Genomic DNA, 23,607 nt, shown 5'->3' with positions numbered 1-23,607 from the left:
TCTGCTGTAAGTTTCATTCTCAACAGAGAATGAAATGTGTGATTAAAAAAAAATGCTGGGAAATGAGATGAGACCTGAGCTGAAGGAGGAGTGAAGGAGATGTTTATGGGTTATTTGCTTGTGATTTGCAGATCCGTGTGTTTTGATCACAACACAATCAAACGATGAACAGAATGCGTTGCATTGAAAAAAAAATGTATCTTTGTTCATTGTGGCAGAACTATCTCTGTTTACTATAGAAATAAAGAGTTTACCTGGGATTTAATTGCAATCAAGTAATCTTTATTTCCTTTACCAAGATAACAAAATATTGATAAAGGTACTCTTTCATCTTGCTTTGGTCGCTTTACTTAGGGGAAAAAAAAGATAGTTTAAGTTTCTGATTGAAATTCTGCATTTTCACACAGCATTTTGTGATCGCAGCATTTTTCTTAGCCTTCAGAGAAGTTGAGGGGCCTGACAGTGTTTGGTTTTGTGCACCTGGAGGAGGCTCACAGCCATGACCTTATGGGTAGTTAAGGTAAGGGCACTATGAGAGTATGGGGTCCTGGTTAGCTTTTAATGACAGTCCAATCCCTGTAACCAAAGGCATAAACCGCACAATGGCTCCACTGCAGTTTGGACTTATCCAAGCACCTTGTTATTTATCCAGTTTGTGGTGTTCATAGATCCCACAGCAGAGGCGTGGAGAGGAGAAAGTAATCTTCCTTTTGCAGATAAAGGAGTTCCTTTGGGTTCACAGCCAAAAGTGAACCGGCAAAGATGAGGGTCAGCTCTTCTATGTCTGAGGCCATGGTTCTCTAACGAGAAACTGATTATCAGGTATGTATATGTCCTCTCTGGCCTGGAAACAACTTGGGATTCCACATATTGAGCTGGAGAGAAATGTTTGGGTTCTCCTACAGTATCTGTTATTGATCTGCACCACAACCTCAGAACAGCAGAAAAGGAGGCATGCTAAATCTTGAAATACACTGATTAAGATGATTTTCTTTCCTTCGATTCTACCAGGCAAACCCAGGCCTGTTTACTGCCAAACCTGATGGTAGAAATCTCTTTGTATAACTAAGAGATTACTTAAAAAGAACCGGTCTGACAGCGTGAAGTATGCTAGAACATCTCAAAAGGCATCGCATCAGGCCCCCTTTCTAAAAAATACAGATTAGAAAAGAAACTGACATTGGTCTGTCATCTATCACTCTAAAAAGGTTACATGCTTTGGTACCCTGCTGAACCACAGTTAGCATCGTTATCAGCTAATGGGGAAAACGTATAACAGAGTTGAACCAGACGTGACAAACCTACTGAAATTAAGACTCGTCTGAGATGTCAAGGAAGAACATGGGAGAAAAAAAAAACATTCAAAGTACTGCAGGTCTCACTTGTTGCAGTTAAGGCCAATGTTCATTACTCAACGATAAGACATTACTGGGAGAGCTCTAAGGCGAAAACGCAAATACCCATCTCACATTGGCCCCAAAAATATTTGATGATCCCTGAGACTTTTGGGGAACTGTTCTGTCTGCTGTTGAAATAAAAGTGAAACTTTGTGAAATGTCTGGATCCTGTTTCTAACGGAGGACTTTAGAAGAAGAACCATAACGGTGACAGTCAGACATGATGGCGATGGACTTTGCTTCTGCAGGATGTGGTGGATCCATCGTCTACATTTAATCCTCACATGGGGAGTCTTCTAAGAGTCTCCTCTCTAGAGACGGGGTACACCTCAGAAGGATCACCAGTCCTGGTAAAAGTAAAGATTTAAGAAAATTACTTTTTGACAGCATGCAGGCATAACTGCGTTTTTTTTTTCCTTTGCTGTCTGTCAAAAGCAGAACAATCACAGCCATTACCTGTTCGTTATTTGCAATAAACACTGACCTTTTTTCTAGCCGCACTGATTTTGCGTCGGAGCCGTCTTTCTGCTCCTGTAATGATCTAACGCTAATTGCTTCCTCTTCGCACTTTAATTGGCTGAGCAGAACGCCGGGGGTCAAGAGCTGCAAACCAACAACTTCTCAGCAGATCGATAAAGACGAGCAAACACAGAAACAGCCAAGAGACGGAATAGCTGCTGGGGGGGGGGAACAGCTGTGCTGTGTCAACACATTTCACACACTGGACTCGGTGTAAAGCCTCGTTTGATGGGTTTACCTCACCCAACACCATGGGGCTCTTTTAACTGGCCCATCAGTCGCATTGTACATTTAAATTTGAACCCAGCAGTTTTGTCTGTTCCCCTACAAGACCTTTGCTTTTGTCCAGGTCTGCCCAGGGGGTAGCAACCTCTGAAAAACATCATCCGGAATCTTAAAGTATTTGTCAAAATATGGTAGAGTCCTGCTTACGTCTTATTTTAATGCTTGATAAACTCAGCACGCTTCGTAATAATTTGTGATTAGGTGTCATTTTAAATACTGATTAGTGATTACATCCAACTTTGATGCAGCAAAATCAGTTCTATTCATTGGAATGATCTGAGACGGACTGGCGACCTGACCATGGTGCACCCCGACTCTGGCCAACGATGGCTAAGGATGGGCACCAACACCCCACAACCCTGCAAGGATAAGATGGATGGATGGATGGATGGATGGATGGGTAAGAATGATTCCCTGCCTAATTTGTGAGACAATAATGTTTGAATTTACCGACGGCTTACATTTTTGTTTTCGCTGATTGACCGCTTTACTGATTTTCATTAACTTTATTTACATAAACTTTGTGGGGGCTTTTTAAATTACTATTCTGACCTTTGTAAACATTTATTTTTCATTAGTTCAATGATGTTTCCGTGCGACCTCTAGCGGTGGGAAGGGCAACTACATAACTTTTGTAGTTTTAAAACAGCATGGCTCGTTTAAATGTGGATAATACAGAAATGATCAATGTTTTTTTTTTTTTTTACACCAAATTGTTTTGATTTCTAACCAAAGTAAAAAAAATAATTTTTTGGACAGAAAACAATCTAGAAGTGGAAGATCCAGCATGTTGACTGAATGGCTCTCAGGACCAGGTGAGCAGGCTCTACAGGGCTACACATGCGCGATGAAGCCCAGCTGGAAGAATATTGGGCCACAAGCAGTGATTTATTTTGTCACAGCCAGTGACGGGGACGCTGGGTGCGCGCTTTTAGGGCGGGGCTTCTGGATGACGGACAGATTCTTGTTTCTTTCATCTGCGCAGTTTTTTTTACTCCACCTGAATAAACACAGAAAAGCAGAAAGACATCCTTGAGGGAAGAACACAGAAGTTCTGGTCCTTTTTAAAAACCCAAACAGAGCTGGGATCACTCTCTCTGCGCTCTCCTCACCCTCACCCTCCCTCACCCTCTGTCTCTCAGATAATCCTCATCGTCCTGCCGCTGAGATGTGAGTACTTTTTTTTATTCTATCAGGTTATATTTATACCTATATGACTGTCCAGCTTCTGTTTTCAGATTAACTGGATTTATTATAGTGTGCAATTGTTAAATCCAGATCCACGTTGTATAACACAATACATACTTTACTCTTTATTAATTGATTTTAGATGGTTTTATTTTAGTTTTTTTATTATTTTTGTTTTACCTAAACTAAGTTTGCCGGCGTCTGCATCCAGTTTTCTGGGCTGTGGCACTTAGATCCTGCGGGAGTCTGACCGTGACTCACCGGCTGACTCACCTAAAAAAAAAAAAAAAAACTATTCATCAGCTGTGATCGGGGAAAAGTGCTGCTACCCTTTGCATATTTTTTGATAAAACAAATAAAACTCTGCTGCTCAAAGACACGGCCCAAAACATTAGATCGTATAAGATGTGACAGACCTTTATTAAGTGGAAAAGCATATATTGTGAATATATGTCTGTTTTCTTTGGGGGAGGGGTTGGCGGAGTTTTAATTCCTGCATGTTGATCTCCATCAGTCAGGCTGCTGCTGCTGCTGCACTAATCTTTCTCCATTTTGCTTCTGGAAAACAAGCCTGACTGTTAGAGCATGGCAGTGACTGCTGGTCAGTGGGATCCTGCTCTTTATGTCTCACTGAAAGTAAAAAAAAAAAAAAAACACGCCCCAAACACATTTTGTCATGAATATGAAACGGCTGTGTTTTTACAGCCTCTTATATATTATTGTACATTATGAGGACAACAATCAAAATGGAATATGTCAGGTTTCTATTGGACCTGATTTTAATCAGTTCTCTGTGTTTCTTTGTTTGAAAGCCATGGTAATTGACTGATTTATTGCTATAATATATCAATCTACTTAAAAGTAGCATGCAAGTCCCGCATTAAAAGCTTTGCTTGCAAAACATCAGATTTATTTAATTAATCATACTTATGTATTTGCCTAACTAAGAACAGTCCATCCATCCATCCATCCTCCTCCGCTTATCTGGAGTCGGGTCGCGGGGGTAGCAGCTTCAGTAGGGAGGCCCAGACGTCCCTCTCCCCGGCCACTTGGGCCAGCTCCTCCGGGGGAATCCCAAGGCGTTCCCAGACCAGCAGAGAGACATAGTCCCTCCACCGTGTCCTGGGTCTTCCCCTGGGCCTCCTCCCGGTGGGACGTGCCCTGAACACCTCACCAGGGAGGCGTCCAGGAGGCATCCTGACCAGATGCCCGAGCCACCTCACCTGGCTCCTCTCGACGTGGAGGAGCAGCGGCTCTACTCTGAGTCCTCCCCGGATGACTGAGCTCCTCACCCTATCTCTAAGGGAGAGCCCAGACACACTACGGAGAAAACTCATTTCAGCCGCTTGTATCCGGGATCTCGTTCTTTCGGTCATGACCCAAAGGTCGTGACCATAGATGAGGGTAGGAACGTAGATCGACTGGTAAATCGAGAGCTTCGCCTTTTGGCTCAGCTCTCTCTTCACCACAACGGACCGGTACAGCGTCCGCTTCACAGCAGACGCAGCACCAATCCGCCTGTCGATCTCCAACTCCATCTTCCCCTCATTCGTGAACAAGACCCCAAGATACTTGAACTCCTCCACTAGGGGCAGGATATGTTCCCCGACCCAGAAGAACCTTATAATTTTCCGGCGAGGTGAGAAGTTAATATATGAAATAATGGTGAGGACTAGGTTGATTCATTTACAACTCATTTTAGTTACAATTAGGAGAGAAATAAATGCAAATTTTCTCCAAGCAATGAAATTAATGAATGGTGAAAAACGCTCCTGTTACGTTATCCAATTAATGTGGCAGCTATTATTACGACTAAATGCACAAACAACTAAAATTACGCTGATAAACAAGCAGTTTTTGTTCTAATAAGATTATGACCTAATAACAACAGCAACTTTCGTAAGAAGATTCCTCCACTGTCTCCTCCATTTGTCATGCCCTACATTATATACACTCTTTATTATTTGAGATGTTTGTGAACAGACCAGCATTTGTGATGTTCATGTACTGAAATCTGTTTGGTGGACACAGGCTCCTGTTTGGTAAGAAAATGAGGGGAACTAAATCATTTCTTATTTTGGGACGTTTTTACCCGAGACGTCTCCGTTCATGAAACGTCCATTTGAGAAAACTCTTCTCTGAGCTTCACATTTTTTACCACAGGTCAACTCCAGATGCAGCAGGTACTCCAGGAGCTCCGGGGGGCCCGGAAGGCGAGGGAGGCCCTCCGGCTGCGGCCCCCAACCTGACGAGCAACAGGCGGCTTCAGCAGACGCAGGCGCAGGTGGACGAGGTGAGGAGAGCAGCGTGAGCTGATGCGCTCTTAGTATTGTTTTATTTTTTATTTTTTTCAATTTCTCTGAGCAACAATACAAGCAAGATTTACATTGAGATGTTAAGACATTTTAGTAGCACTCAAAAGGAGTAGGTAGAAGTTCAAGAACCTACCCGCAATTACAATATTCATGTCATGTAACATATACGGTCTTTTGATAAAAGGAGGCATTTCAAGCACTTATTGAAATTGTTACAAATTATCACGTTTAAATGTTTGGGTTACATGCATATTTTTTAAAGATAACATATTTATACATGCTTTTAAATTTTCGTAGTGTGGTATTCCTTTTTAGTTAATATGTTAGTGTACCTTTTGGCTTATAATGAATGACATCCCAAATATCAGAGGTGGGTCGGGTAGCCAAAGATTGTACTCAAGTAGCGCTATTTCAAAATATTTTTACTCAGGTAAAAGTAAAAAGTAGCCAACCAAGAAATTACTCGAGTAGAAATATTTTTGGAAAGAAGGCCACTCAAGCACTGAGTAACTAATCTGACAACTGATTTAATAATTATAAATGATGTAATCCGACCAAAATATTAATTTATGTAGAAATTCATGCATTTTAAAGACTAAATTAAGAAAATATACAAATTACATAATTACAAAATAATACATTTAGGCAGAAAAAACACTTTTCTATTTTTTTAACCATAAAACTTATGAAAGCAACACTTACAGCAGTTAATGTAACGTAGAGTATGTTAGAACCATGCAAAGTACTTCCAATGACAATATCTACTGTTTACTGTACGTTCACTTTACCTCCAAATTTCTTGATGAGGTCATCAGGTAGAAAATAACATTAAAACAACAAAGCTTGGGAACAAGCAAGAAGTCTCCCTTAAACATGAACTGTAGGCGTGTCTCTGTGGTGCATTTATGGTTAAAACAAGTCTGTTCTTCATTCAATGAAGTTACTCACGGTTGGATAAGGTTGCCAGACCTTTTAATCAAGTAAGAGCAGTGATGCTCCTTAATGATAGTACTTAAGTAAAAGTAAATAGTACAGTGCAGAAAAAACTACTCTTAAAAGTACATTTTGTTCAAAACGTTACTCAAGTAAATGTAACTAGTTTCTATCCACCTCTGCCATGTATAGACTTAGCAGTTTATGGCTGCAGTTATTTTTTTTTTTAAATATAAGATTATATAAAATATCATATACAATAGAAACTGATAAAATCCATAATAATGAAAAACTGGGATTCAAATGTTAAAAAATATAATTGCTTAATGTTTTTATCAGGTGGACTTGAGCTCAGTTTTTAACACTGACAGCTGTTGTTGTCCCTCAGGTGGTGGACATCATGCGTGTGAACGTGGACAAAGTCTTGGAGAGGGATCAGAAGTTGTCAGAACTAGACGATCGGGCCGACGCCTTGCAGGCCGGAGCCTCTCAGTTTGAGAGCAGTGCTGCCAAGCTCAAGAACAAGTACTGGTGGAAAAACTGCAAGGTAAAAAGCCAAAAGTTACCCTCTTCTGGCCACACAGAGTACCTCCCTGGTGAAAAGAACAATGTTTTCTATTTTTAAAGGATTCAGGGGCATTTTTGCCCAAAAGAAGAGATATAAAATTAAATTACTTGATCTTGAAGTCTAAGGGTTTTATGCAATGTTGTTAAACCCCTGGAATGGGAGCTATTTTACCAGATTTAAAATACAGATCACAATTAACGTTACCCCAAGAGTTAAAAACAGATTTGTCTGCAATGAAAGACGGTGCATTTATAAAAGCTCTTATTGCCTGAATTTATTTACAATTATGTATAAAAAAGAAAGTTTTTTTTTTTTCTTGCAGTCAGAAAGATGCTAAATGAAGTAGCAACTGTTCGTTTGAACCATCTATCCGCCACATTGTTGTCCTGTTTTAACACCTTGGTGCTGTTATTTGTGTTTCTCTTCCTCGGCGGGCTTAAAAACATGACTGAAACATAAAAGCGTGACTCTGAATGAAGCAGAAACGCTTCCCGGCTGCCATCTTTATTCTCCCCAACACTTCGCCCTGTCCGTCCCTCCATCCTGTGCAGTTCACGAGGCCCAGTCGGTAGCAGAATGGAGGCAGATTATTTTTTGATGGACTGTTTGACTGACGGCGGCGTCAGAAAAAGAGGAAGGAAAATCTCAATCTGGATTACGGTGACGGCCGGGGATTAGAGAGCCAGCTGTGATCTGTGATGTAACTCCTCCTCTCCAACATTCTGGGCTCGGCTTTGCTCACGAGAACCTTCACTGATATAATATAATGTATGTCGCGATAAATGCAACATGTAGGGTCATAGCAGTATAACGTTTTTTATATTCAACAGCAGAAAACTTTAGCACCAGAACTCTAAACATTGTTCAATGCAACAACGTAATAATCCGCTGTGTTGGTATTTAAAAAGCCTTTCACACACACAGTGTAAGCACTATTATCATGTCGGCGCCACTCCCTCTCTTTGCTCCAGTGCTCTTGTATTTATTAATCTCTCCCCGTTCAGAGAGGATGTGGTTTCCTGTCAATCTGACACTCCTTTTGATTGAGGTGGAAGAACAGTGAACACCAATGGGTGCTGTCAGCCGCCGCACATGGCTGTATACATACTTTTACGATGGTTCTGGTCGTGTGGGCCTAGATGTGCGTAGGCACATGTAAATGTGTATCTGTATAAATATAATGTACAGTGTATTGATCTTTTTTGCGAACTTAATGGACTTTTTTCCCTCGTTCATGAACAAGACCCCGAGATACTTAAACTCCTCCACTAGGGGCAGCACATCCTCCCCGCCCCAGAAGAACACTACCATTTTCTTGCCTGAGAACAGTCCACAAATAAAATAAAAACATATACATACTGTATTATCATTGTTGCACTGTAGAGTCGCTTTTTAATTGGAGGCCTTAATCAATTAATGGATCAATTATCAATGAATAATACATCACAGGTGAGGAGTTACTAGGTGTAATAATGGTGAAGATTTGATTAATTTACAATTCATTTTAGTTACAATTAGGAGATAAAAAATGCACATTTTCAAATAAATTAATGAATGGTGAATAAGACTTTTGTTATGTTATCCAATTAATGCGTCTGCTTTTAATACAACTAAATGCACAAACAACTATATATTCACTAGACAGACAGACAGACAGACAGACAGACAGACAGACAGACAGACAGACAGACAGACAGACAGATAGATAGATAGATAGATAGATAGATAGATAGATAGATAGATAGATAGATAGATAGATAGATATTATTAATATATATTTGTGTGTGTTAAAGTTATAATATATATTTGTGTGTGTTAAAGTTATAATTTCACCGGATTGTCGGAAATAAATTATTTATTCATTCATTCAGTGAAACAAGATCAGGAAATTTGTGTTGGGCAATTAAATCTGTCTTAAATGATGCCACGTTTATTAGAAAACTACATTTGTGGGTTAGGATGTGGGTCCTTCCCATGAAGAACTTGCCACATCCTCTCTTCCAGTGCCGAGAATGGAGGAAGAACGATGGTATGGGCCAGCATCTTCCTCAGTGGTAAAACAATGCTTGTCATCACTGGGGCCAATCTCAATGCAGAGACATTGTATTCAGAAGAGATTCAGCAACCAGCTACAGTCTTATTTCTCCATTCTTACGGACCAAACAACCCTCAAAGATGACAACGCTCGTCACCACAGAACGGGGATTTGATGGTGGCCTCCAGAATTTGGGAGAGGATTAAATTAAATGTTTGCCAGGAGTCTTGACCTCAACCCGACTAAACGCTTAGGCATGATTTTCATTCTAGAGCGAACAACACCACAGCAAAGGCTGATTTGTAGCAATAGCTGCTTAGGGAGCGGACTGCCATCCCGCAGCAGTGTGTGACCAAGCCGGTGACCAGCATGAGGGCGAGAGGCCAGACTGTTATGGTTGTGCATGGTTCCTCCACTTATTACTGAGGCCCCTGTCAGTAAATAGTTCAATTGCCAATATGCCTTGTTTCCTTAAACACAAGCCAATAAATGGCACCAAACAAGAGTCAAAAGCAGAACAAAGAGATTGCAATTTGCAGAGAGCATTTAGCATTTCTTTTTATGGGTATCACCCATACATTTATTTTCCTTACAAACGTGTGTCCATTTAAAGGCAAATAAAGTGCCTTTCCAACAGTGTAAGATTTATTGCCAAGAAGCCTTGTCACTACGAGGAAGAAATTGATCAAACACAAACGTCCTTACTTCTTGTGTCAAATTTATGTTTATTTTCTGCTTGTTTCTACACAAACTAAACAGAAGTGAAGTTAATTAATTGTATTTTTTTTTTTTTACCAGATGATGATCATGATGGCAGTTATAGGTGTTATATGTGTGGGCGTTGTCTTCTGTAAGTATAAAACAATGACATAAAACACTTAAACTCCAATCAAACGCACTTAAATGACAAATGTTTCCTGCATTTATATGAAACACAAAAGAGCCTTCTACCCAAAAGAGGATATACACTGTAAAGTAGGGGTCACCAATATGGTGTCACCGGGTGCCAGGTAGCCCCCAAAGACCACTATAGTGTTTAAATAAATATAGTACACCAATGAGTTATTAGTTGACCAAACTTTTTTTAATCAAAAACTGCCAGCATTAAAACTCAAGAAAAATTACAAAAGTATGTTTACTTTTTCTTTTTCTTACATTGAAAGCGTAAATAAATGAAAATAACAAAGTGCTGTGACCACCATGTAATATGTGTGTGATACTTTTATGGTTTCCTAGCAATGTTAAAAGTTTTAATAATGTATTTTATTGGGATTTTTATTTGAATTACCAAAACAAAATGGTGCATAATTGTAAAAATGAAGTAAAATGATACATAGCTTTTAAGACCAAACAAATATGGTGAGTCACCTGAGTAGCAGTTAGAATTAACCTGGGTGTAATCCAGTCCTATCATTAATATATGGCTCAGAGGTTTGATAGAGAACATACATGAACAAACAGCGTCACGAAGACCAAGGAACTCAGCAGAAAGATGTGGAGAAGTTTCAAGCTGGGTTGACCTCTGAACATATAAACCACTGTTAAATCCATCATACCAAAACTAGAGTATGGCACAACTGCAAACCTGCTAACACTTGCCCATTCACCTAAGCCTAAAGAGTATTGATCAGTGGAGCAGCACAAAGGCCCATGATAGCACTGGAGGAGCTGCAGAGATCCATAGCTCAGGTGGAGAAATCTATAAACCCTGTCAGACTAAATTAGAAGATGGATCAAGCTAAAAATATGGAAGACCTGGAGGAAAACTCTTAAGAGGCCACAAAATATGTGAGACTAGGCTGGAGGTTCTCGTCCCAACAGAACCAGGACCCTAAACATGCAGCCAAAGCTACAATTGAACAGCTTAGATCAAAGTGTGTTTGTAGGTTGGAGTGGCGTAGTCAAAGTAAATACCTCATTTCAAACTGAGATCTGGCTGAGTTCGACTTTGCAAAGAGGAATAAGCAATAATGTCAATGGCTGAATGTCTGAAGTGGGTAGAGATGTACTCCAAAAGACTGAATCATAGCTGTAACTGCAGAAAATCCCTAAACCAAACCATCTGCTTCACAAATGCACCACTTTGTGTTGCTTAATGAGATCCCATAAAATCTCATCAGCATACTTTAAAGCTTGGCTGTAATGTCAAAATATAACGAACACAGGCTAACTTTAATATTTACACCTTTTTTACCTCAGAGAAAATGACGCTTCTAAAAAAGACCTGTGTAGTCGCAGCAACAGATGTTATTCTTCTTCTCCCATGCACATTCACGACACCGGTGTCATTTCAGCTTGTCGCCAGAGGGGGCAGATGTCCACAAAAAAAATCCTGGAACTTACACTATGCTCCTTTAATATATGGCATTGCATTTTTTATCCTTAGTGCAGCACTGTACCATTTTAGCTTCCAGAGCACGAAAGATAATTTCTGCATTTCTTCTTTGACAATTAGTTTAGTTAGATTTTGTTTTATTTATTTATGAGAAGATAAATTGGGGAAACTTTTACCGATGCAAGTATGAAAAAAAAAAAACTCACCATTGTTACTTTTGTGTTTATTATGACAGTATACTTCTTCTACTGAGCCGCTCTCCAAGAATGGAGATACGAGTCCCAGGATGAGTCTGCCTCTGATGCCGCCGCACCAAATCGAGCCTTTCCTCAGCGCTGCTCCTGCTCCTTGTCCTCCTGCCTCTCAGCGATGCATGGCCGTTAATGCGCCTCCTTTTCTCTCTGCACAGAGCAGGTTTACAGACCAAAGTAAAGGAGGTTTTCAGGTTTGAGCGATCAAAGAAAAGTTGGCTAGGCTGTTACAACCTCAGATGTGCTGTAAATCCACCTACTTGTGTAACTTGACCATAACGTCCTAATGCTGGTCTCCATCAGGAGCTGTGACATTTACCTCAATCACATAACTCGTTAACGATATTATAAGTATTAACAACGATAGATAACTGATGTCGATATTGGGCCAATCTTTACTTGCTTTTTTATTTTTCATTTTTGAAGCAGCTTCGGGCATTTATGTGTAAAAGAATTGCATCATGTCGTTGACTAATGAGCCAGCAGCGTTTCCTAAATGATTGTAAGGCTTTCCAGTTCGAACAGCACGAGTTCGACTAAAATACACCAGGAGCCCCTTGGTTATTGAAATGTTTAAAAAAAAAAAAAAAAATAATCATGTCTTGAGCCAAAGAGGCCCGTAAGTGCTGACCTCTGTAGGGAGCATATCTGGCTGATTGTAGGTTAGAAATGTACTTTTATTATATTATAAAGAAATTAAGTCGTGCACCTGCTATCAACAGTATCATTATTTCATGCAACACTAAAATGACACTAAAATTTAGTTATACCTAACATGTATAGCTTTAAACTGTCTTTTAAAACATGGCTGAACCTCCTGACATTGAACATGAAGTTGATTTGCAGAAGCTCGTGTAGTTCTCTCCAACGTCTCCTCCCTCTATTCGGGTGTTACTGTACATGTCCGTGTTACTCTGCTGGTACTGCTACCGATTTTATGACTTCCTGTCTGCTTTCATCCATCCTGTTTGATCTCTGTGTCGTGAGCCGCTTCGTGATTTCTGTGCAACGCGTTTATTTGTTCCCAGAACCTTTTTTTTTTTTTTCACAAATTTTCAGGAATGACAACATTCAGTTATGCTGTGTACCACTGAAACAAATAAACTATCGCGTTCAAGACTGGTTCGTTGGTACTGGGCAAAAATTCCAATAAATTAACATTTGCATTCAATTTTCATTTTTCTCAACTTGGTTGTTGTTTTTTTGTCTACTCTGATTGTCCTCCGATGTAGGTTCACTCTTTTGTGCTGTATTCCTTCAAACACAGTTGAAAGGAGATATTTAAACAAAAAGATACTTGCCTAAAAGGACTAAATTGTTTTCTCACCATCTGACATTAGATCAGACTAAAGCTTTCTTGTTTTCAGTCACCAGCATAATTTCCACTTGCTAAATTCCTGACTAATAAGCAAGGTGAAAGATGTTTTAAAGACCGGGTCCTTGTGATGGCCGTTTCAAAAACCTGTCTTTGCTGTATTTAACAGCTGGAAGGAGCTAATTAATTAATTTGGAAGTATGTTTTGGTTCATTATAAATTTTGGAAGACCCATGTATGGCTTTGCTAATATGTTGACATGTTACTGTAATATCTAATTTATTTTGTGAAATGCACCAGTCCCTCCTGGATCCTGCAGCAAAGCACCCAGTCAACATAATGCTGACCCCTCCGTACTTCACAGCTGGGATGGTGCTTAAGGGTTTGCAGGCTATTCATTTTTTTTTGTTTGTTTTTTTAATCTACTAAATAGAACTATTTGTGGCCAGATCCTTAGTTCTATCAGACCACAGGACGTGTTTCCACACATCAGGTCTTTGTCTCTGAGTGTGTTCTCAAATTCTGGTACAATGGTTTCCTTCAAGCTGAATGGCCTTCCGGCTCATGTCAGTACAAGATTTGTTTCACAGTGAAAACTTTGCAGCAATCCCTCATACAGAGCAAGCACGAAGCGACGTTGGGGAGGAAAACTCCCCTTTAACAGGAAATGAAAAACCTCCAGCAGAACCAGAACCAGTATGGACGGTCATCTGCGTCGACCCACTGGGGCTTAGAGAAGACAGAGCAGAGACACAGAAAGCACAGATTCAGAAGTACTTTCTATGTTAGAGGGTAATGGCAGATGATCTGCCCCCCAGGATGGTGTCACAGCATAGATGGTGGGAGACTAGGTGTACCTTCTATGAAGAGAAAAATGACAGAACAAAAAGTTAAAAGTGGAAATAACAATGCAAACTGGAGAACAGTAGGAGAACTTAGTAGAGTGGGATAATTTGACCCTGATGTCCTCCAGCAGCCTAAGCCTACAGCAGCATAACTATAGAGGTAGCTCAGGGTAACATGAGCCACTCTAACTATAAGCTTTGTCAAAAAGGAAAGTTTTAAGATTAGTCTTAAAAGTAGATAGGGTGTCTGCCTCATGGACCAAAACTGGGAGTTGGTTCCACAGGAGAGGAGCCTGATAGCTAAAGGATCTGCCTCCCATTCTACTTTTAGAGACTCTAGGAACCACCAGCAGACCTGCAGTCTGAGAGTGAAGTGCTCTGTTAGGAACATACGGGGTAATCAGAGCTCTGATATATGATGGAACTTGATTATTAAGGGCTTTATACGTTAGAAGAATTTTAAATTCTGTTCTTGTTTTATCAGGAAGCCAATGAAGGGAAGCTAAAATAGGAGAAATATGATCCCTCTTGTTGATTTTCATCAGAACTCTTCCTGCAGCATTTTGGATCAGCTGAAGACTTTGAACTGCATTTTGTGGACTTCCTGATAGTAAAGAATTATAATTCTGCCATTTAACAAACTGAAAATTCTTAGTAATCCTACTTGTAAATGTGGGAATGTAAATCAGCCTCCATGGAAATCTATCATATCAAAGCCTTTTCCATTTGACCTCAAAGCCCACCGCGCTCCTCTTCCCTTCCACCTGGCTTTACTTTAACAGGAAACGGTCCCGGCCTTAAGGTTGGACTTTTCAACATGCCTGGGGCTCCATCTGAATAACCTTTAAGTATAGCTCCCATCTCCTGTTCCTTGACTTTCCATGGGGTCAACAGTAAGAACTATATCGTTTGCAGGAAAGGTGCTTCGGACTGCGGACAGTGGAAACACACGTGGATGAACTACAAAGCTCAAGCTCTCTTCTCTGCAGATATTTTCGTTATTTTCCATGAGGTGGGCTGTGCTGATGTCACATCACACAAAAGGATTGTGGGATATGCTCACAATGCACAAAAGGAAGCATACATGCTCCTTTTCCTACCTCCTTCCTTACTGCACTATTCAGACAGCAGAGCGACCGCTGACACTTCTGCTGTGGCTGGACTCCTTGCCCAATAAGGGAATCTGGATGGACCCTGGTGCTTTGTTAAACGGGCGAGGTTGGGCTCTGTAAGTCTAAACAGTCCACCACAAGGAGAGTAAGGAAATGGAGTTTAAAAACCTATCAATTTTATCCCCTTAATTTATCAGAAAAAGTAGTTTTAGGATGTTTTAGGCACGAACATAAACCTCCTCAGTATCTATCCTGCAGCAGCTCTTTGGACTTCACCATGATGTTCACTCTCACTTCAACAGTTTGACACCAAACTAAATTCTTGCAGTTTTACTTATTTTATAGTTTATGTATTTTCTCAATTTTTAATGAATAATATTCTTTTATTTGTCAGTATTGTTAAAGTAGATATTAACCAAGCTTAGGAATATCTTTTAAAAAGTCAAATGATTTAGGATGATCTAATGTTTTCACAACTTTATACATGTGTTTATAATCTCGTATTTTGACCGCTGAACGTCTCAGTGGGTCATCTGAACAGAACTGAGCCAAACAAAACAAGTTCTTTATTACATTTTTATTTAGGTCCCAAAAAAACCATCATAATAACATTATATCAATAATATTAATAAAGAAATTGAAAAGAGAGGAGGGAGGGTGGGGGAGGGGGAAACAACTTCTGTCCACAGCCTCGTATTTTTGGGACAGTAAGGAGATCTGATCCCCCAGAAAAAACTCTGTAAAGTCCATTTTGGGCTGAAAAGTGAACAGGACGTGGCTTCAAGCTCGGGGCACGCTGACTGTCGTTCTGCTGTGCACCAATCAGGAATGTTGACGTGAGGCAGGGGGTGGTTCTTGAGGTTAGAGACGATCTTCAGTCTACTGCTGTGGCATCTGCTGCTGAACACACGACAAAGCAGACAAATGGGCGCGTGCTTCAAACGGCATCTTTGCTGCACTAACAAACGCTGCGTTTTAACGAAATTAAGGCTGAGCAGCAAATATATCAGCAACAAGCTTTACCTGCTGCGTCTGCGTCTGTGTTTCTGGTCCTCGGCTCGCTAGGCGGCTTAGGATGTTCCTCTCTGACATCTGGAGTCGCACAGCTACCGGCGGTATCCGGGCGATGGTTGCCGGGAGGCGGGTCACGTCCGCCTTCATGTCACTCAGCAGTTCTTCCAGCTGCTTTAGCACTGAAAGACAGACGGAGCAACGAGGATTTGTGAATTCTTTCCTCATACTTCAGCACAAGTTTGCGACCAGAGAAGTATCTTCATCAAACGGAGTTCCTTTCATTTCCTAAAACCCGCAGGCCTCCCATCGACGGAAGCCCACGCTGATGCCGTTCAGTCATTGCTCTCTGCAGCCCTGGCTCTACCTTTGTGCAGGACGGCGTTGGCTGGTTTGTTCCCGGACATGGACTCCTTGCTGAGGTGCTGGTGGGACTCGGCCAGACACTCCACCTCGCTGAAGCGGGTGTTGAGGGCCATGGAGGGGTGGGAGGGATCCTCTGACATGTTGAGGTAGGCGGCGCGACGCAGTTGCTCCTCGATCACCAGCGCCTGCTCCAACAGCTGCAGAGAAAAGCGTCGTCTTTTTAAAATATGTAACCGACCAGCAGGGGCGGTTCTAGACAGGGGCCAACAGGGGCCCATGCCCCTGTAGAAATGGCCCTGGCCTCTGTTATGACCCCTGTACTAAAAGCATGATGTTAAATAAACTTCTCATAATTATTTGCAATGGCAAAGAAACCATAACTGATTGGTCACTTTGACCAATATTATTTGTTACCTATACAGCTTTACTCTAAAAATAATTTAAAACTTAAGATGTTTCACGTTTAGCTTTAGCCGTATTGAGCAGGGGGCAAAGTTTTCAACTGCTAGATCAGGGGTCTGAAACCTGCAGTTCCAGAGCCACAAGTGGCTCACTTAATATTATAACACAGTTCAATATTGCCATTTTATTGTTTTTAAAATTTTTTATTCTGTGCCCCTGTGAAAAAACACTGGCCCCACCTTGGCTCCCCTGGTAAATTTGGTCTAGAACCGCCACTGCCGACCAGTCTGGATTCATCCATCGAACTTCGTATAAACCAACTGAATAAAGGTCTCCGTCTCACCGAATCATCAGACTTCCTCCACATTATAGTTTTCAGAGTTCACAATCCTTTTTAGATCATTTAAAATTGATCTAAAAAGTGATTTTATGGTTATTTCTACAGCGGTCAGGCTTTAGATGTTGAACCGGGGGGGGGGGGGGGAAACTGGATGGAAGCAGGAAAGAAAGGATGGATAAATGTTTGTATAGATGGATGTAAAAGGATGGGATGGACACTAAACAGAGGGATGTACAGCAGAGTGGAATAAAGAGTGATGGAAAAACAGACGGATGGTCAAACGGATGGATGGATAATGTACAACTGGATGGATTAACAGACAAACATGCATAGAAAAAGAGAAGGATGCATGAACGGACAGCAGGGCTGAACAATTTTTCACATTTTTAAATATAAATCGCGATTTAAAAAAACAACGCAATTTCCAAATCGCAGAGGTCTGCAATTTTTGGCTATGTAACAATTAGGGAATTAGACACGTCCATTAGGTGTCGGTAAAATGAAGTGGGTGAATTTTATTAGTTGTTTTAGAGTTTGTATAATCATACATAGCATTAAGTACTGGTCAATCCGTTTAATACATAGACTTGCTTGTTGGTTGGACTTTGCACTTTATGTTCAACAAGGATTGATTTAATTGTCCAATTAAATTAAAAGCTGTTCTCTTGAATAATATTCTGATCAATAGAAACATTAAAAGTTCTTGTTTTAAATAGTCCTTGTTTACAAACATCTTTATTTAGAGGACATTTTTGTTGCTTGTGGTTAATGCAGAGAAAAGTCAAAATTGCAATTCTGGTTGAAATATATCGTAGGCAGAACGCAATCATTTCTGCTCCGAGTTTAGATGCTGTGGGTCTTTTAGCAACTGTTTGTATATATTTAAAAAGCACATGATAAATTAAACTTGGGGAAAAAAAAAATAAAAAAAAATAAATAAAAAAAAATCGCAATATTAAGAAAAAAAACAAAAAAAAACGCTATTAGATTATTTTCCAAAATCGTTCAGCCATAACGGACAGATAAGATCAATGACTAAAAAGAAAAGGAGGACGGGTGGAATAATTAAACTGGTGGATGGAAGGAAAGAATCTTGGCTGATGCACTGAAATTACCCAGTGACCCAGGATTTTCCAGAGGTCCGCGTTGTGTCTGTAAAATCTCGCCTACCTTGAACCTCCGGGCCAGGAACTTGTTCTTGATCTCCAGGAAGTTGCCCCTGTTCATCTCGCCTTTGAAGGGCTCGTTGAGGATGGCGAACCTCACGTCGTTCTGGATGTCCTGCCAGCGAGCGTAACCGTGTCTGAAGTGAGCGGCGGTCAGGGGGGCAACAACGAGCTCAACGTGGAATCTGCACATCGCGGGCTAAAGTCGCGTTAACGACGCTAACGAATCGTCCCCCGGTGTGAAAAAGGATACTGTATGATGCCGGCCAGCAGCCAGTAGTCGTGGCGACGGTGCCAGATCTCGTTGGTTTTCTTGGTAACCGTGGCGGCGCGCTCCTCGTTCTGCCATAACGAGTGGAGCTCTGAAGACAAAAAGGAGCCGTTAGTGATTTCAAACCCGACTCCTGGAAGTAAAGCGGCGTTCCCGTCGGCGTCGGCACCTGTGAAGCCGCCGTCGGCGATGTTGAACATGAAGCGGGTTTTGGCCTTCTTCTTCTCCTCGCTCACGCCGCTCGCGGTGGAAGCGGCCGCCGAGGGAACTTCCTTGCTGCCGTCTCCGTTCTGCAGTTTGGCCGCCTCCTCTGGCTTCGGAGCTTCCTTCTCCTCCTTCATGTCTTTAAAGACGCCAGAGAGGACGAGCCGTTACCAGAGCTGCCAGCACAGCCGCCATTTAACGTGGGAAATGTTTGAGGGGTACCTTTCTTTTCCTCAGTCGGAGGAGTGGTGTCCATCTTTTCCGTCTTCTCTTCCTTCTTCTCTTCTCCTGCAGCACAAAAACATATGAAGGGCAGACGTTAGAAATACTGCTGCAGAACTAGCATTACAAGAAAAAAAAAAAAAAAAAAAAAAAAGCTTTCTGGGTTATAGATTCTACACAATAAGTTTTTCAAGGTTTCTAGGAAAATAACTACAAAAACTATAGTTCTAGATGCAAAATATTTTAAACCAAAGTCCATTTAAATGAAAGCAAAAGACCACAAGGGGAGATCAATATGATTTATATTTTATCTACATGCTTTTGTTTCTACATCATTCAGCCCTACTTTATCACCATTAATGCTAATAAGACATTAAAGCAGAATTTGAAAACTGAAAGTCTTACCTTTGACCTCTGACCCCTCAGGTTTGACCTCTGATGTCTCCGCCTTGGTGTCTGCGGACGGTTTGCTTTCCTCTCCTCCCTCTGAGCTTTTCTTCTCCCCCTCTCCCTCCTTCTCGCCTTCCTTTTCCTTTTCGCTCTCTGCTTCGCCGTTGCTCGGTTTGTCCGTCTCCATCGGCTCCTCGCCGTTCTTCTTCTCCTGCTCCGCCGGAGGACTCTTCTCCTCTTCGTCTTGGACGGCGGTCACCTGCGATCAACGCGGATAAAAAAAGAAGGAAATTCAAATCTTTTTTGCACTTTTCCCACACATCTTTCAAAGCCCCGCCTTCTCGGCACAACAGTCTTTACCTGATTGTTGGCTTTAGCCGGCTCTTTGCCGTTTTTCTCTGCCTCGCCCTCCTTTCTTGCCTCTTTCTCGCCATCCTTCGACGCCTCTTCAGTTTTCGACGAATCATCCGCTAGAATCAGACGAATTACATTCCATTTATACTTAAACGAGACATTTGCACCTCAGAAACAGAAGCGACCGTTAATGGAAGAATGTGAGTAGTGATATGGGGAGTGCTGTACCGGGGGCCGGAGTGTTGGGTTGCGTGTCAGCGGGGGTGCCGGTGGACGGCGTTTTCCCCGGAGAGTCCGGCTGAGCGGCGGCCCTCTTGTTCTCCTCCAGGTCGGCCATCCAGGGCATCGACCACTGGCCGTTCACGTGCTCGAACTCCTGGACCTGGAACACAACGACAGGCCATGGGGTCAGTGGGATCTTTTACAGATGCAGCTAAATAAATTAATCTTTTATTGCAACAAGAAAACTGCAAACTGAGAGCTGAAGTTAAAGGAGAATTATTCAAAAGGGAGAAAATAATTCCACACTGAGAAATAATGAAAACACGCAGAGCTGCTAGTGGAAATTACAACTGGGACCATTTGCTTTGTTTAGAGGATAGTTCTTTTAATAAAAACACAGGTGGTGTTTTTATTCTTCATAAAAGAATAAATGTGGAAAAGAAACTCATGTCCGTTAAGTACAGTAGAAAGTCTGTTATGGTATGGACCTGTTTCTCCTCCAGAGGCCCTGGGGGAAAACAAACACCTAGAATCAAACTCATGCCTGCTTCTTCGTCTGACCAAAACGCCGCAGGAAGGGTTCAACAGAAACCAGCCGGCCTTCCTCCATGACTCAGCACCACATATATAAGAACGAGCCAGCTGATTGGCTGCCTGCGAGGTATTCCTTCTAAATACATTTAATAAAAGCACAATTTAGTGTTGCGGGGGCAATTAAGACCTATTAAAAAAAATTCAATTTGAAAACAATAATTCTGAGAATCTAAGACTTTTTAAGTCCTTGAATTTAGATTTTATAATGTAAGACTCAAATAGCCAGCAGAACTGACCACTGTAGTGGATTATAGTGGAACGATTTATATACCGTATTTTTCGGACTATAAAGCACACTTAAAAATCTTAACCTAAAATCTTCTCAATAATTGATGGTACGCCTTATATATGATTAAAGTGCTTACAATGCGCTAAATCTGTTAAATGTCTCTTCCCCCGACAGAATTTGAAATAAAGGCCCTTTAAATACGCTGCACCTCTCACCGTGACCCATTAAACTGTCTATATAACATGGAGGTAAGAGATATCTAGCCTGATAGTATTAGCTTCAAAACAATTATGTTAAATTAAATTTTACCTGACCTAACGAGGCTCTATTTAATTTTGATGTGGGTTAAGATTAGAACAAAACTAACAAAAAAAATACCTTTTTACGTATAAGTGACATGACGCCAATGCGTGTGAGGACATGTTGGCGGGACAGCCCTTCTCTGGGGACGCCATCTGCGAAGGTTTCGGCTCCGTCTGCTCCGGGTTCGCACAGGTGGCGCATAAAAAGTGAGACGTAGGCCCTGCGGAGAAAGAAATGAGAGAGAACACGGGATGGGTAAGTTACGCTCGTTTCCTTCTATCATTTTAGGGTCGACAGAACAACAATAGGCCATCCCAAAAAATATATATAAATAAATAAATAAAAAGCCCTTTCAAGGTCACTTACTTGAATTCTTTCTCAGATTTGCCTCGCAAATCCCGGACCAGCCACTGGGTGGTGAAGGCGTCTTGTGGAGGCATCCCATAACGCATCACTGCGTTCAGGAAGGCCTTCCTCTGCCGAGAGTTGAAACCCAACACCTGGAAAACAGCAGGAAGATCAAAGTTTGCTTTAATGAAGTTTATTTAAAGTAGCTTTAAAACTTCTAAAACTGGTCGCCGTGCTGCTTTTTGGGAGGTTTGCAGGATTCATGCTGAACACATGGCGATATTATACGGTCGTAAACAAAAGGGGAGCCGCTCACCTCAATGTTGCCTCCAACCCTGGCCAGCAGGGGGGGCAGTGGTTTGTCTTTGTCATTTCTCAGGCCCTTCCTGTTGGGCCTGCGAGAGTTGGCTGCAGAAAAGAAACTAAATTTACTAAATGCTTCACATGCCTCTCATCTTCATTTCATGTACAGCCGGTGTTCTTTATCAAAAGTGCTTATGAGTCGTCGCTGCAGCCATTTTTGATACCGACCCTCTGATCTCTCGTCGAAGTCTTCATCGCCCTCCTCAGACGCCACGGAGTAATCCGACTGTCCATCAGACTGGTCGTCCTGCCAGTCAGCTTTGGACGTGGAAACAAAGGAAAATTAAGCATTATTAATTAATTAAGCTGGGAGAAAGCAACTCAAATGTTCCTGCAGCTCAAAGAATTATTAGAAACAAAACTAGGTCCATTCATAGTCTTTTTGTGTCTGTTTTGTGAAGCAACAAATGTTTGCTTGTGTGTTGTTGGGGGCAAAGTAAACGACACGAGAAAACTGTTTCACTTTCCAGGACTTTCTTTGATCTGTAATCAACTTCAGCTTTTATTCTGGGAGTTCAATGCAAAGAACTTCATTGAAACTCAGATCTTACACTGCAAAAACGGATCTAAAAATAAGTAAAATGTTCTTAAAATTTGTGTTTTTGTCCTAGATTTGAGCAGGTAAATAATATTATCTGCCAATGGAATGAGTATTTTGACCCCTAAAATAAGATAATTAGACATCCTGCACTTGAAATAAGATGGAGATGAGTTGTTCCTACTTTAAGAGCAAAAGTCTTATTCCATTGGCAGATCATCTTATTAACCTGCTCAAATCAAGGACAGAGACACTCATTTAAAGAAAATATTACTCGTTTTTAGTTCCGTTTTTGCAGTGTAGACGTGTGCCAGTTGCTGATTTTCTTTTAAAACCTTTGCTTGGTGGGGTAGAAATTCCTCAGGAAAGCTTAAAAAAAAAAAAAAAAAAAAAAAAAAAAACAGACCAGAAAGGTGAAATTCTAGAGAGAAAAGGCGTCTACCTCTGTCTTCCTGTGATCCGTCGTTGTAGTTGACCTGCTTGCGGATCCGCTTGCCTTTGCCCAGGTTGCGAGCCAGATCCTCCTGCTGCTGCTCGTAATGGTGCCGCAGCAGCTTCTCCCAGTAGTCTGGGTCGACGCTCTCCTCCTGCTTGATGATTTCTCGCTGCACCTCCTCCTCCTGAGCGTCAGAAAAGCAGAACAGGAATAAGTGAAGGCGACGGGAATGAAGGGGGGGTCTCTCCATGCGCGGTCCACCCGGCCACAGCCTCACCTCCTCCTCCTCGTCTTTGACCACATACTGGGCCACTTTGAAGGAGCTCAGGTATTCGTTCATGCTCTGCAGCTCCGTGTCGTCGGTGGCGTCCTGATTCCTGTCGAGCAGTCGCTCGATGGCTTTGTCGTCGTAGTGAATGATGCTGCTGTCTTCCTCTTTGTTCTCGCCTGTCGACAGACACGCCAACATCGCTCGGGTCAGGACTTCCTAAAAAAAATGCCAAATCCCTGACGTTCTAAAACAAGCCCGCCTTCACCTTCTAAGTCGTCCTTGAAGAGCTGCTCTGTGCCAAACTTGAGAATGTCGTCCAGCTCCTGTTTGGACATGGAGCCCGTCTTGGATCCGAGACCGGGCCGGACCACCAGGTGAGTCAGCATCATCTTCTTCTTGGCCACCTGAAACGCCAGATCCAAACATGAAGAGGTGTAGCTTTCTTAGTCCCACAGGTGTGACGGGAAACGTTACCCGAG

The 23,607-nt window shown here is 41.6% G+C and overlaps 2 protein-coding genes across 3 annotated transcripts in view; one reads left to right on the top strand and one right to left on the bottom strand.

The window, feature by feature from the left end:
* Positions 1-3,096: 3,096 nt before the first annotated feature.
* On the top strand, positions 3,097-12,418 carry vamp1 (vesicle-associated membrane protein 1). The gene is made up of 5 exons (XM_012873921.3): positions 3,097-3,371; positions 5,553-5,682; positions 7,026-7,184; positions 10,039-10,090; positions 11,811-12,418. Coding segments are annotated over exons 1-5 (360 nt in total). The 5' UTR covers positions 3,097-3,369; the 3' UTR covers positions 11,828-12,418.
* Positions 12,419-15,660: 3,242 nt separating this feature from the next.
* chd4a (chromodomain helicase DNA binding protein 4a) overlaps positions 15,661-23,607 on the bottom strand; it is a 31,520-nt gene continuing 23,573 nt past the window's right edge. The window contains exons 25-41 of one of the 2 annotated variants that reach the window (XM_021322280.2): positions 23,394-23,532; positions 23,135-23,304; positions 22,864-23,041; positions 22,052-22,141; positions 21,837-21,928; positions 21,539-21,672; positions 21,248-21,392; positions 20,053-20,206; positions 19,831-19,940; positions 19,486-19,729; positions 19,081-19,146; positions 18,824-18,997; positions 18,637-18,745; positions 18,388-18,520; positions 16,477-16,672; positions 16,122-16,291; positions 15,661-15,995 (exon numbers count right to left, since the gene is read on the bottom strand). In XM_021322280.2, coding sequence (XP_021177955.2) covers positions 15,978-15,995; positions 16,122-16,291; positions 16,477-16,672; positions 18,388-18,520; positions 18,637-18,745; positions 18,824-18,997; positions 19,081-19,146; positions 19,486-19,729; positions 19,831-19,940; positions 20,053-20,206; positions 21,248-21,392; positions 21,539-21,672; positions 21,837-21,928; positions 22,052-22,141; positions 22,864-23,041; positions 23,135-23,304; positions 23,394-23,532 — 2,322 coding nt within the window. In that variant the 3' untranslated portion in view covers positions 15,661-15,977. Of the gene's footprint in view, positions 15,999-16,121; positions 16,292-16,476; positions 16,673-18,387; positions 18,521-18,636; positions 18,746-18,823; positions 18,998-19,080; positions 19,147-19,485; positions 19,730-19,830; positions 19,941-20,052; positions 20,207-21,247; positions 21,393-21,538; positions 21,673-21,836; positions 21,929-22,051; positions 22,142-22,863; positions 23,042-23,134; positions 23,305-23,393; positions 23,533-23,607 lie in introns of both variants that reach the window. The other variant, XM_012873936.3, reaches the window with a different exon arrangement.

Source organism: Fundulus heteroclitus, chromosome 13 (assembly GCF_011125445.2).
Source record: "Fundulus heteroclitus isolate FHET01 chromosome 13, MU-UCD_Fhet_4.1, whole genome shotgun sequence".
NCBI classification, from domain to species: Eukaryota; Metazoa; Chordata; class Actinopteri; order Cyprinodontiformes; family Fundulidae; genus Fundulus; species Fundulus heteroclitus.
This window is presented reverse-complemented; position numbering and strand designations above follow the sequence as displayed.

Bases quoted from the DNA above. Each gene is read 5' to 3' on its own strand.
- vamp1 (XM_012873921.3), top strand. The intron at 5,683-7,025 runs GTGAGGAGAGCA...GTTGTCCCTCAG, and splicing joins CGCAGGCGCAGGTGGACGAG to GTGGTGGACATCATGCGTGT. The intron at 7,185-10,038 runs GTAAAAAGCCAA...TTTTTTTACCAG, and splicing joins ACTGGTGGAAAAACTGCAAG to ATGATGATCATGATGGCAGT.